General features: G+C 40.4%; 1 protein-coding gene across 3 annotated transcripts in view; it reads left to right on the top strand.

Annotated features, from left to right (window-relative positions):
• The window catches only part of IL23R (interleukin 23 receptor), a 77,288-nt gene that overhangs the window by 58,918 nt on the left and 3,247 nt on the right, over positions 1–15,123 (top strand). For all 3 annotated transcript variants that reach the window (XM_061411657.1, XM_061411659.1, XM_061411656.1), the window contains exons 8-10: positions 5,976–6,065; positions 8,857–8,962; positions 13,497–13,587. In XM_061411657.1, the coding sequence (XP_061267641.1) occupies positions 5,976–6,065; positions 8,857–8,962; positions 13,497–13,587 (287 nt within the window). The remainder of the gene's footprint in view (positions 1–5,975; positions 6,066–8,856; positions 8,963–13,496; positions 13,588–15,123) is intronic.

Below are 15,123 nucleotides of genomic sequence, written 5' to 3'. Positions count from 1 at the left end.
TTGGGTGTAAGCAAAAGAAATAAAATCTGGTTTTCTGAAGCAGAAAGGAATTAATTATTGGAACGACAGCTGGAAAGTAGTAGAAAGGCTGGTAAAATGGTCACAGATAGGATCCAAGGGATGGGGGCAGCCAGAAGCCCAGCCAAAATCTCAGCCGGGGAAGACTCCTGTGAGGATTCTGCACTGGGCACTGTGCTCCCTGCCACTGCTTCCCTGAGCCCCAGACACTCCACTGGTGCTGCTGTCACCAGACTCTGGATATAGCTGCTGCATCTGTATCGGATTCTAAGTGATTTCCTGGAGCCACGTGTGAGTTGGGGAGAAGGGTATCTGATGAGTGAGGCTTAGGTCATCTGCTTGCAGCCACTTGCTGGCTGGGGAGCGGGTGGGATGGGGTAGGGAGAGGGTTTCTCTGCTCCACTGAGGCTACCACAGTAGGAAACCCTACCTGCCTCCTACCTCCTCTAGGATGCCCACAAAGAAGTAGGTCCTGCAGCTGGGCAACTGAAAAATGGCAAATGTCCACTAGACTGTTCAGACTAAGGAACAGGTACATGCTGGGCTTGATAGCCAGGCTGCACCTTTGAAAAATCCTGAACCACGAGGTAAAATTGGAAGCTGCCCATGCTTGTGCCTAGAGTTTGCTACACTTTGATATCAGATCCTCACCTCTGTGAGATCCATGACACTCAAGAAAATGTCTGGGTGGCTGCCGTTTTTTTTTTTTTAACCTTTTCCTTCTCTTATTCTTTCTCTTTAGTGATATGACTGCCATACCCAGATTTCTTACCTTCTTCTCCCTCAACTGTAAGGAATATAAGCATGACGATAATCCCTTGAATATGTCTAGGCACGACCTCCTGTCCTTAATATACGAGGATGACATGGTAACTCATGAAATGATTCATTGTTCGACTTGTTTTTCAAGGCATGGTAAAGAGTTTATTCTGACGTATCCTTTTCTCTGCCCAGAGCTTCTGGTGACTATTTGATAGTTCTGCCTACTGTCTTTTGCTTTGCCATCTGACATGGACTATAGTCAGATCTTTACCCTTGGCCCAAATAATGTTGAATTCCAACCATAAAACTAAACTAGCCTAGGAAGATAGCATGTAAATGCTGTGAAACAGTTGAGATTATTAGAATAAGGAGAATAAAAAGAAATAAATCAAAAGGAGATGCTTATGTTTTAAGACAGACAAGACAGGAAAAAAACTTTCACTAACTTGAAAAACACACCTTTAGTATGACTTCTCTTTCTAAAATACCTAGAAACTTCAGAAGGAAAGGTCTAGAAAGGGCCCTGTGTCAGCTCTGGTCAAAGCTCTAAGATGCAGGTCTTGGTTAGTGTGGCTCTAACACCAAGACTGGCAAGGACAAAAATAAAGGTGTCTTAAAAATATCTATGCCCTTTGGCCTAACAATTCCACTTTTAGAAATCTAGCCTTAGGAAATAAGTAGAGATATGAAAAGAAGTCTGATGCATAAAATTTATTTAAAAGCTAATTATAAAATAAGAATTTGGAAACAATCTAAAAGTCCAATAATAGCAATAGCTAATGCTTACTAAGCTTTTAATTTGTATAAGCCATGGTACTAAGCACTTTGTATGAACTATCTCATCAAACCTCACAATGAAGCATTATTATTATTATCCAATATGACAAATGAAGAAACAGAGTCACAAAGCAGTTAAGTAATTTGCCCAGGGCCATGCAACTCCAGGTGATAGAGCCAGGATTTGAACAGTCAGTCAGTCAGTTCAGTCGCTCAGTCGTGTCTGACTCTTTGTGACCCCATGAATCGCAGCACGCCAGGCCTCCCTGTCCATCACCAACTCCCGGAGCTCACCCAGACTCACGTCCATCGAGTCAGTGATGCCATCCAGCCATCTCATCCTCTGTCGTCCCCTTCTCCTCCTGCCCCCAATCCCTCCCAGCATCAGAGTCTTTTCCAATGAGTCAACTCTTCACATGAGGTGGCCAAAGTATTGGAGTTTCAGCTTTAGCATCATTCCTTCCAAAGAAATCCCAGGGCTGACCTCCTTCAGAATGGACTGGTTGGATCTCCTTGCAGTCCAAGGGACTCTCAAGAGTCTTCTCCAACACCACAGTTCAAAAGCATCAATTCTTTGGTACTCAGCCTTCTTCACAGTCCAACTCTCACATCCATACATGACCACAGGAAAAACCATAGCCTTGACTAGACGGACCTTTGTTGGCAAAGATTTGAACAGTTTCATCTAAATCCAAAGCTGTTATTTGAAATCACCAAGCTATACAGTTTCTCAATGGGAGAGTGATAGAATCAACACAGTACAAACATGATGAAATATTTAATTGCCAGTACTATGATGACTGTGAACAAGTTTTAATAAAACTTTTAAATGTTCATGATGTAGTATTGAATAAAAAAACCTAGACACAACATTTAGTAAAGAGCATAATCTCCACTAGGGCATAGACATACACCAAAGACTGTTAACAAATATAAAAAAAATGATTGTTTCTAGTTTTTGAACAAATACAAAATTGTATTTTCTTTTTCATACTCTTCTATGTTTTTCAAGCATCTTGTAGTTAGCATGTGTGTGTGTTACTTGTTCAGTCGTGTCTGACTCTTTGCAACCATGTAGACTGTAGGTCTCCAGGCTCCCCAGTCCATGGAATTTTCTAGGCAAGAATGCTGGAGGCCATTCCCTTCTCCAGGGGATCTTCCTGACGCAGGAATTGAACCTGGGTCTCCTGCATTGCAGGCAGATTCTTTACTTTGTGAGCCACCGTAGCTTGTATAAAATAGTTGGTGTTCAGAAGAAAATAACTCTAGGCTGGAAGAGTCTAAGAATCAGTGCTCAGTGGGTTAGTCCAAACACAGGCCATTGAGGTGGGTCCTGAGCCCTACAAGGCCAGGCAGCTCTAGCACACTGGCCAGCCCCCAGGGACAACGGCTAAGTCTCAGCAGGGAGCTCTGCTTGCTGGGCTGGCTGAGCTGCCCCACCTGCAGCCATCCTGATAGAAGGTGAGATTGTTAATTAATGGGGCCAGCGACCAGCGTAAATCACATGCCAGAACCAGGTAGGAATTTTTACTCTTGGATCTCTGCCTAGGTGACTTTGCACATGTCATTTATCCTTATTATGCCTTTGTTGCTTCGTCTTTAAATGAGAACAACAGTATTATCTACCTGATTGGGTTGTTGTAAGGATTAAATGAGAGAAAGCATGTAAAGTCTAGTGCATTATCTGGAACATAATTAGTACTCAATAAATCATCACTTTAAAAGAATAACAAAACACATTTTGCCCCATGGTAGACGTGGAGGCAAAGGCTGAGGAGACTGGTTTGACATTATCCGTAAGACACAGATGGAATACATTATTGCAAAAGTTAATTCCTTTTGAGTAGATCTGATTAAATTAAGCTGGTATTCAGCGGGCCAAAGAATGCAGTTTTGCTTCCAGTTTTGTCCAAGAATAAGAAACTACATCTTTTTTTAAAAAAATTCTCAACTCCCTATAAACACATTCCCTTCTGTTAAGACTAACTCTAGTGTCCAATGTCAGTGTGTATAAATTATATAAAAATTTTTACCAAATTAGAGATGATTTGGGGTTTCTGAGTATACTCAAATATGTACTGTGAGAGTAATAAGCATAATTTAATATTCTGCTGCAGAGACAGAATTGTCTCTTTACAGACAATACCACAGACATTAAACAAATAACAAAAATACTGTGAGATTTTTTTTCTAGCGTTTTAGGCAATAAACTGATCATCAGAGTTGATATAAACAATGTTTTAGTCATGGAAGCTGGATTAAGGGTTAGGACTTTTTTTCCCTTTTATTTTTCTTTTAAAATTATTTTCTCTTTTTACAGTTATTGATTTTATAATGAAAAATATTATGTGTGATTAAAAAAAAATGACCTAGCCACTTGGTGGCAGTATGCTGTGAAGAATATATAGTCTACATGGCTTCATTTTAGTCCCATGCTTAAAAATTTATCATTGACTTGATTTCTTCTCTGACAATTTTGCTTATAAATTGTCTTACTTCAGATACATGATTCTTTATGAAATCACCTTCTCACAATTAAGCACATTTTTTAAATGGCTTCATTACTCTAACCTGGTCAATTTGAAATTATGATAACAAAAGACTCTAAAGGAAGATTATGTTTCTTCTCTATTAGGGCTAATAAAACCCTAGTCTGATATGAAAATTATTTTTATGTGATGCAAATTAATAACTGATGTTTCATTGCCAAATAACCACCTACAGTTTATGCAACAGAATTATATTAACCTGTGTTTAAAAGCTAGCAACACTGTATATTATTTTTAAATAAAATGCTAATTCAAAAATAATAAAAGTGAGAACAAAATAATCCAGCAACATATGCTATAAACCTGTATTACATTTTAATGTAATATTTTTCTTAAAATTAGATGAATAATCTTGGCTGTTGGCCACTGGTGATGGAACCACACACTCAGGGGAAAAAAGAGATTTACAGAAGCACCAAGGAGCCAGAAAGAGTTTCTGATTTGTCACAATTCAGAGTAGGGCTTCCCAAGTGGCACTAGTGGTAAAGAACCCAGGAGACATAAAAGACGATAGTTTGATCCCTGGGTCGGGAAGATCACCTGGAGGAGGACACTTCAATCTACTCCAGTATTCTTGCCTGGAGAATCCCATGGACACAGGAGCCTGGTGGACTACAGTCCATAGGGTCGCACAGAGTCAGACACGACGGAAGCGACTGAGCATGCAGCATGCACAGTTCAGAGTGAAACATTTCCCTCTTGCTGTGGAGAAGCAAGATAAAAACACAAGAAAGAACTTTTGGCTTTTCTGATGTTTTCATCTCCTAGAATTCCCTACCCATGGTTCTCAGAAAACTCCTCTACAGTTGAGCCTGTGTTTGCAACCAGATCAGCCTTTTATAATCATTTCCAAAGACCCATAGGGACCTTTTTTATCGGAACTCTGATATTTTTGTCAAAAAGAGTTGCCCCAGCCACATAGCTTGTTATAAAAGCCTGTAATATCCCTGTAGCAGTTAAGGACATCTCAAGTTGTGATCTCTCCCTGACCCCCACTGTAATTCTTTTAAAAGAAGAATTTGAACACTAAAATCAGAATGACTGAATACACAGGGTTTGTGGCCCTATTGGGGATCCAGAGCTTAGAACCACTTTAAGGAACATCTTCCATCAACTGGGAGAATCGTGTCCTTGAAATCACCTCTGGAAGCTTTTAATTATCAAGAGGGAGGAGTTGGGTGAGGAAGCTCCAGAACTCTTGAGTTCAGACTGAAAATGAGTTAGCTATCAAGAAAGCTAGATGACCCCACCCTGGTCAGAAGCTTTCATTAGCAGTGTTCTGAGAGCCTTTATGAGTAGACAGGGCTGGCCAGGATCCTTGCCAGCAGGGAAGGAGCAGAGGGAAGTCATTAATGGCATTCCACCCTTATGTTATAACTTCAAAGTGTCTGCTAATCAAAACTGGGCTTCTTATATGGAGCCAAGATGCTGTTTGCCAACAGCATCTTGAAGATTATGCAAAGGCAAAAGTGTCACATCTTGGAGGCGCTTAAGGAAACCTAAACCTTATTGCATCACCTATTGGAAGGAATCAAGTAGAGACCGGTTGTGCATTTTCTTCTGGCTCAGTGAATGAAATAAAGCTCCTTGGTATTTGTTGCCTAGAAGTCTCATGAAATTAGTGGACACATCTTGAAGTCTTACAAACTCCAGGTATCGTCCTTTGTATGTTTCCTCCTTTGAGATTTATCCAATTTAATAAAAAGAGGAAAAGACACACATACAGAAGGCTTTTACTCCATCTTTGCAGTCTATTAAAGTTAGTGGTTTACTTTATTCATCTCCAAACAAGTAAAAAAACTCTCTTAGGAAACTGGGTAACCTGAGTGCAAAGAATGAAAAGCTTATACTATTTTCTTTTTGTTTAAGTTCCTCAGGTCACAATGAAATCATTCCAACATGATACTCAGAATTCTGGACTTCTAATTGCTTCCATCTTTAAAAAACACCTTACTTCTGGTAAGAAAATACTGCTTAGGTTTGTTGAGTAGTCTTAGCAATCATTCATTTAAATGCTCCATACTGAAAAATCACGTTACGCATAAGTTCTTGATAGTAAGATATGCCACATGATTTACACTGGAAAATAACCAACAAAAATCTGCTTAAAATTGATTTTAAGGAGTGTTTTAAGTAGATTCTGCCGGCTTTTGCTCTGGGTTAAAAACATGTTCATTTCAGTTGGTGCTGTGGCTCAAGACCTCAAAAATTCTTCCTAAAAAATATCATTATTTAAGTGTTTACCTTGTGCTAAAAGTTTCATGTACTTCATCTTTTTCAATCTTCAAAATAACTTCTTGAGGTAAGTGTTATGAGTCTATTTTACAGATGGGAAAACTGGAACTCAGAGACATTGAGGAACTTATTTGAACTAAAATTCAAATCTGATTTTCCAAATCCTAAAGTCTATTGTGCTCCTTCTCTTACACAAACCAGCTGCCATTTTATTTGTTAGTATGACTAGATATTTTCCATTGATAAGCATATCAAAATGTTTTAGGCATAAAAAGATATGAGATCAGGTTGTGGAACATTTATTTCCTTGCACAGAAATATGGCAGGAACAGTATAAAAACTTTTGCAGACAATATTGATGTTCTTTGGATTTTTATTTATTTATTAAAAAACATTCTGTGTTGCCAGGCACATATTCTAAGTCACTATTTTGAGTACTGGGGAATAGGCAGCGAAAAAAATGAACAAAGCCCGTCTTCATGAAGTTTCTTTTCTAGATAGATGAATGTGTGTTGGGAGGAGGTAAACAACAAACAAAACAAGAAAAGTAAGGTGGCAGTAAGCGTTATAAAGACCAAGCAATGTAAGGATACTCTAAATTTTGTATTATGTGAATCAATTATGAGCCAAGTGCTTAGGTTCCGTAAAGATCCCTAATTACAGATGCTTACACAGACCAGCACCTTGGTATTGCTGTGGGAACTGTGGAGGCTAGGAACTCATGGCTGCTCTATTAGGTAGACATCATTTTACAGAGGAGGAAACTTGAGCTTTGGCAAGTTCATTATTATGCTCCGAGGTTACAGAGCTGATAAATGGCAGTATCTAATTGGAACCCAGGTATCTCGGCTTGTACTTTTGGTCACTCTGCTCTACTCCTCACACCCCTTTACCTGATCCCATGTTAACTTAGGATTCTCCATCATCTTCTAGGCTCTAATGTCTGGCAGTCAGTCCTCCCATTAGTGGCTTGAAATTCTCAGCACTAGTATTTTATTCCTAGGAAAACACTAACTCCATACCCCACAGGGACTAGGAGTGAACTAAGCCACATTGACCCCAGCCCACCAGCTGGCTTTAGGAGAGGGGCTGGACAGCCTGGAGACCCCCAAGTGTATGTTAGGTGCAGCTGGGAAATAACTAGGGTAGGGCTGATTCAGTGCCTGTCATGTAGTAAATATCTGATAAATGTTTGTCAAAGGGAGGAAGGAGGATGAAGGAGACAATACACAGCATGGCTTAGATGTCCCATGTGACAAATCATGTCTCAATTATAGTCTACTTTTGAAAACAGAAAATAAGGTTTTTCATGTACTAGGGAGAAAATGTGGAGAAGGCAATAGCACCCCACTCCAGTACTCTTGCCTGGAAAATCCCATGGACAGAGGAGCCTGGTAGGCTGCAGTCCATGGAGTCACTAAAAGTCGGACATGACTGAGCGACTCCCCTTTCACTTTTCACTTTCATGCATTGGAGAAGGAAATGGCAACCCACTCCCGTGTTCCTGCCTGGGGAATTCCAGGGACGGGGGAGCCTGGTGGGCTGCCGTCTATGGGGTCGCACAGGGTCGGACACAACTGAAGCGACTTAGCAGCAGCAGCAGCAGCGAGAAAATGTGACGGGCCTGGCAGGTAATACATGTTGAATATATGATTTATTTAAAGATTTCAGGTGATTAATTCTACTTCAAAATTCAAAATAAGCCTTGTTTCTAAAATAAAATATCAGTGCAAAATATATGACAATTTGAATTTCTCTCTTGTATATTGCTCTAAGTAGAGTGCCCTTTTTCAGCAGGAAGAAATTCATGAACAGTCAACTTTGAAGAATGGTGACAAACTGTACATAACTTCTGTCTTGTACAAAAGGTTAAACAAACCAAAAAAAACCTCAGTTGTGATTGTGGCCAGCTTTAGCCTCTGTCACAAGCAATTGGGAATTCTCACTTGTGTCAGACGAACCAAATGAGGTTCATCACTACACTTTTTTAAATATAAAATATGCAAGCACAAGCTCATAAAAAATGTCTAACACTGACCACATTTGCCAGAGACTCAATTCCAGAAACCCGCTGACCTCAGATCCGTGCAACCCAATCTTCTCAAACAAAAGATACTGCTGTGCAGTTTGGAATGGCAGTCACTTTACAGCCCGAGGTAAAGGTTAACTTTATTTCTTCTTCCTGTTTCCTTTGAGATTAATGACCTTCACTTGGAGCAGAATAGAGAGAACAGTGATTCTGGTATCACATGTTGTTGTTCAGTCGTGTCCAACTCTTTGTGACCCCATGGACTGTAGCATTCCAGGCCTCCCTATCCCTCACCATCTCCAGGAGTCTACTCAAACTCATGTCCATTAAGTCAATGATGCCATCCAGCCTTCTTATCCTCTGTCACCCCCTTCTCCACCTGCCTTCAATCTTGCCTAACATCAGGGTCTTTTCCAATGAGTCAGTTCTTCACATCACGTAGCCAAGATGGAAATTATAGCTAAAATTATTTTTCTTTCCTTTCAGACAACAGGAAACAAGACATTGGACTTTTATTGGGAATGGTCTTCTTTGCTGTTATGCTGTCAGTTCTATCTTTGATTGGGATATTTAACAGATCGCTTCGAACTGGGTAGGTTTTTGTTGAATTTGTTTTCTCATTTAGACCATATATTTGTACCATCAAAATGTAGTCAACTATGTGATTTATTTTAAAAATTCATCAACACTTTTCCTGAGAAAAAGGCAAAATAAAAGGAACAGTATTTAATGAGTATGCATCCATGCCAAAAAGTGAAAGTGAAAGTCGCTCAGTTGTGTCCAACTCTTTGGGACCCCATGGACTATACAGTCCATGAAATTCTCCAGGCCAGAATATTGGAGTGGGTAGCCTTTCCCTTCTTTAGGGGATCTTCACAACCCACAGATCAAACACAGGTCTTCTGCATTGCAGGCAGGTTCTTTACCAGCTGAGCCACAAAAGAAACCCGAAAATACTGGAGTGGGTAGCCTATCCCTTCTCCAGGGGATCTTCCCCACCCAGGAATCAGACTGGGGTCTCCTGCATTGCAGGTGGATTCTTTACCAACTGAGCGTCAGGGAATCTATCCATGCCAAACTCTTTACAAATATCATTCATTTAATCCTTGCAACAACCTGCCAGAAAAGCTGAGTGACCTATTTTACAGATGATTTAGATGAAGTGTAGAGAGGGTAAGTGCTCAAACCAAGATCACCAAACACTAAGCCAGGAGTCCAAAGGCAGCTGACATCTCAGCCCATGTTCTTTCTGTCCCTATGCAGTCTTCTCAATGTGCCTCAAGTCTGTCTACTGTGCCTGGATTCTTCACAGTAGTTAAGCTGTAAACTGATTCAAGTTCTACCCAAATAAATCCCCTGAGTCAGTCTGAAGAAAAGTGTGGCAGTGTCTGAATTCATCACTTTGAACCAATTTTGTTAGTGTTTTAGCAGCCTCATTGCACATTCTCCTTCAGTTCAGCCCCATTTAGCAGCCCCATTTGCCCATTATCCTTCAGTTCAGTTCAGTTCAGTCACTCAGTGGTGTCCAACTATTTGCAACCCCATGGACTGCAGCACGCCAGGCCTCCCTGTCCATCATCAACTTCCAGAGTTTATCAAACTCATGTCCATTGAGTCAGTGATGCCATCCAGCCATCTCATCCTCTGTCATCCCCTTCTCCTCCTGCCTTCAATCTTTCCCAGCATCATGGTCTTTTCAAATAAGTCAGCTCTTCGCATCAGGTGGCCAAAGTACTGGAGTTTCAGCTTCAACATCAGACCTTCCAATGAACATTCAGGACTGATTTCCTTTAGCATGGACTGGTTGGATCTCCTTGCAGTCTAAGGGACTTTCAAGAATCTACTCCAACACCACAGTTCAAAAGCATCAATTTTTTGGTGCTCAGCTTTCTTTATAGTCCAACTCTCACATCCATATATGACCACTGGAAAAACCACACCCTTGACTAGACAGACCTTTGTTGGCAAAGTAATGTCTCTGCTTTTTAATATGCCATCTAGGTTGGTCATAACTTTTCTTCCAAGGAGTAAGTGTCTTTTAATTTCATGGCTGCAATCACCATCTGCAGTGATTTTGGAGCCCAGAAAAATAAAGTCAGCCACTGTTTCCATTGTTTCCCCATCTATTTGCCATGAAGTGATGGGACCGGATGCCATGATCTTAGTTTTCTGAATGTTGAGCTTTAAGCCAACTTTTTCACTCTCCATTTTCACTTTCTTTCATCAAGAGGCTCTTTAGTTCCTCTTCACTTTCTGCCATAAGGGTGGTGTCATCTGCATATCTGAGGTTATTGATATTTATCCCAGAAATCTTGATTCCAGCTGGTGCTTTCTCCAGCTCAGCATTTCTCATGATGTATTGTGCATGTAAGTTAAATAAGCAGGGTGACAATATACAGCCTTGACATACTCCTTTTCCTATTTGGAACCAGTCTATTGTTCTATGTCCAGTTCTAACTGTTGCTTCCTGACCTGCATACAGATTTCTCAAGAGGCAGGTCAGGTGGTCTGGGATTCCCATCTCTTTCAGAATTTTCCACAGTTTATTGTGATCCACACAGTCAAAGGCTTTGGCATAGTCAATAAAGCAGAAATAGATGTTTTTCTGGAACTCTCTTGCTTTTTTGATGATCCAGCAGATGTTGGCAATTTGATCTCTGGTTCCTCTGCCTTTTCTAAAGCCAGCTTGAACATCTGGAACTTCATGGTTCATATATCGCTGAAGCCTGGCTTGGTGAATTTTGAGCATTACTTTACTAGCGTGTGAGATGAGTGCAATTGTGCAGTAGTTTGCATATTCTTTGGCATTGCCTTTCTTTGGGATTGGAATGAAAACCTTTTCCAGTCCTGTGGCCACTGGTGAGGTTTCCAAATTTGCTGACATATTGAGTGCAGCACTTTCATAGCATCATCTTTCAGGATTTGAAATAGCTCAACTGGAATTCCATCATCTCCACTAGCTTTGTTCATAGTGATGTTTCCTAAGGCCCACTAGAAGGTGAGTGTGAGTGATCACACCATCATGATTATCTGGGTCGTGAAGATCTTTTTTGTACAGTTCTTCTGTGTATTCTTGCCACCTCTTCTTAATATCTTCTGCTTCTGTTAGGTCCATACCATTTCTGTCCTTTATTGAGCCCATCTTTGCAAGAAATGTTCCCTTGGTATCTTTAATTTTCTTGAAGAGATTTCTGGTCTTTCCCGTTCTATTGTTTTCCTCTATTTCTTTGCATTGATTGCCGAGGACGGCTTTCTTATCTCTCCTTGCTATTCTTTGAACTCTGCATTCAAATGGGAATATCTTTCCTTTTCTCCTTTGCTTTTCACTTCTCTTCTTTTCACAGCTATTTGAAAGGCCTCCCCAGACAGCCATTTTGCCTTTTTGCATTTCTTTTTCTTGGGGATGGTCTTGATTCCTGTCTCCTGTACAATGTCATGAACCTCCATCCATAGTTCATCAGGCACTCTGTCCATCAGATCTAGTCCCTTAAATCTATTTCTCATTTCCACTGTATAGTCATAAGGGATTTGATTTAGGTCATACCTGAACAGTCTAGTGGTTTTCCCCACTTTCTTCAATTTCAGTCTGAATTTGGCAATAAGGAGTTCATGATCTGAGCCACAGTCACCTCCCAGTCTTGTTTTTGCTGACTGTATAGAGCTTCTCCATCTTTGGCTGCAAAGAATATAATCAATCTGATTTTGGTGTCGACCATCTGATGATGTCCATGTGTAGAGTCTTCTCTTGTGTTGTTGGAAGAGGGTGTTTGCTAGGACCAGTTCATTCTCTTGGCAGAATGCTATTAGCCTTTGCCCTGCTTCATTCTGTACTCCAAGGCCAAATTTGCCTGTTACTCCAGGTGTTTCTTGACTTCTTACTTTTGCATTCCAGTCCCCTATAATGAAAAAGACATCTTTTGGGGGTATTAGTTCTAGAAGGTCTTGTAGGTCTTTATAGAACCATTCAACTTCAGCTTCTCCAGCGTTACTGGTTGGGGCATGACTTGGATTATCGTGATATTGAATGAATATTTTTTTCTCACTGTATCAGTATTCTGTATAAAAACTTTACTACAGTATCATGAATTTACCAATTTGTTCTAATTTTAGGTATGCTAAAGGATATGAAATAGTAAAAGAAACTGAACCATAAAATATTGTATAAATATATGTAAAGAAACTAGTTTTATGCTACAATTCAAGGTCAAGTTGAGCTAGCAAAGTCTGTGCAGCCATTTTGATTGTTAATTAGCTGAAGTTCTTACAGAAGCTGCATAAGCAGATAAGCAAGCCTGATTGTGTGGTGCATTGTTAACATGTAATAATGTGCCAGAGCTCACTGTAGTCTTTTCTAAGCTCCCAACCTAAACTCCCAAGACAACCTCTTTTCTCAAATCAGTGTTTACATAAATGTAGAAAGTGCTTTCAACACAGTGGCAGTGCCAAGGGGTAGCTTCGGAGGAAAAGTGGGATGTTCATAGCTTCTCCCTCTTCTTTCTGTCACACAACCCCAGAGATCCTTAATAAGTACACAAGTGAAGTAAAAACTGGTGTTCTCTCTGTGCCATACAACTGAAAGACAATTTCTCCAGGCTCCTACTCTGACCACTTCCCCATAAGGGAAGTTTGTGGCTACCACTCTCTCTCAACCTTATTTAGAATCATTACAATTAGAGGAGCACAAATATTATAGTTTTCCTATATGACATTCTCTTCTTTAATATTTCTTTATGGTTATGCTCCCCTTGGAAAGTTTTACATTTATCCCTAAAGTTTTACAAACTTTTCCACACTAACGTCTCCACTTATAATGCTTTGCCATATTTAACGCATGTATAGTTTCACTTCCTGGGTGGTTCTCCCACTTATCTTGAATCTAGCATGAGTGCTTTGGAATGTTCCGACTCCTTGGAGGCAGAGCAATATGGAGAAGAGGGACATCTGAAAAGATCCTGAATCAATTTCCCATATAACTTTTAAAGAGATGGAAATCTTAGTTCCTGCATTGGAAATTTTAACTTTTATTATGTATTCTATTCTAGTTTATTTCCTAATCTCCAAGATGATTGCCTGCACCAGTCCTCCAGTAAGATACTTATCTTAATGTGTCATTTTTTGTTTTTTAGAATTAAAAGAAGAATCTTATTGCTAATACCAAAATGGCTCTATGAAGATATTCCTAATATGGAAAACAGTAAAGTTGTGAAAATACTTCAGGTAATCAAACACCATTAAGTACAAACTAAATGGCAGCTGAGACCAAGAGCACAGTCCAATAGTTAAAGTAGAATTTCCATTAAAATAAATAAATGTGTGTGCATATTTGCACAACTGTATAAACATATGCAGAAATAAAACTGTACATATTTCAGATCATACTTAAGAGAGATGGGAGAATGGGTTAGGGGAAGAAAAGAGAGATGGAAGAGAGAAGCAATGTTATTCAAAAGAGAAAAGTGAAGAACAAGATTGTAAGCCAGGTGCCAGAGCTACTTGGTGGCCAAGCAATTGTAGGTGTCCCCAGAGATCGAAGGGACAGGGAATAAAATCTAAATAGAAGGAGCCTCAGAGACACAAAGGGGCTTCTGTTTTACACGAGTTGGAGAAGCAGGTGGAGCCCAAGGAAGATACTACTTTCCTCCTGAGACCCAGTGGAATTCGAGAAGATGGATGTGAGGAGACTGTGGCAGATGGTGTCACCAGGGGTAGATCAGGTCTCCAGTTCAACAAAGAATAGAAGGTTGTCCTGGGAAGCTCCTGAGGCAATTGGGGATCTTGCAGGTTTTGAAGGAGCAGCTGCTGGTTATGGAGGAGAGGGAAGAATCTGCTATGTGTGCTCTTAACTTTCTGGCTCTCTGGCCTGGCTGTCAAGGGGCTCAAAACTCAGTTGATTGGACAGACACATCATCTAAGCATTGAAATGCAGCAACGTAGTATAGTGAAAGAAATGAGACCAAACTTGATGCGAATGTAGAGGAAATATATTAAGAGATGGGAAGGAATTGCTCAGGAGAGACAGAGAACATTCAAAATAGGGAGGCTACATGAGCAAAGGTGCAGAGGTGAGAAGAGCTTGCTGGGTGTGGCTTTGTGGAAACATTTGATGTGAGGAGTGGCTGGAATAATGGGGGAATGCAGAGTGGTTGCACAGAGTCAGACATGACTGAAGTGACTAAGCACTGCATGTAGAGTGGATCAAGGCACAGGAGGCCTTATTATGGAACTCAGACTTCATTTGACCAACCAACAGTTTTCAAGCTTAAATTTATTTTTAGCCTAGGGACCCTCTGTTCAAATGATGTTGAAGTAGACAAGTATTGCAAAACAAGTAAAAGTGGTTCTGTCTGGAGATCTAGTGAGCCCGCTAATCATCTCCTTTCAGAGCCCTAGATAAGTCCTTAAGGCAACAGTTCTCAGCCATGATTGCATTTTAGAATCCTGATTCCCAGGCCACAATCTTTTGAGGGAGACCAGGATCTTTGGGGAGGAGGGCTGATGTAGGGAGACCCAGGTGTCAGCATCTTCAAATTTTCCCATGTGAATCCACTATACAGCCAGTGTTGAGAACACTGTTAAGGGTTTGAAAACCACTGTGAAAAATTAGCATTGTGAGGGGTGGGCAAAGTGTCAAGAAGCAAGAGTCCTCAGTGCTGACTTTGTAGAGGGCTTATAAGGAGTGTAATGTGCCTATGGAATATTACAAGGAGCAGGTCACCAGTGGTCCATCCAAGGGTTCAGTTAGAAGTGAATAGA

This window comes from Bos javanicus, chromosome 3, assembly GCF_032452875.1.
Source record: "Bos javanicus breed banteng chromosome 3, ARS-OSU_banteng_1.0, whole genome shotgun sequence".
Classification (NCBI taxonomy): Eukaryota; Metazoa; Chordata; class Mammalia; order Artiodactyla; family Bovidae; genus Bos; species Bos javanicus.
This window is presented reverse-complemented; position numbering and strand designations above follow the sequence as displayed.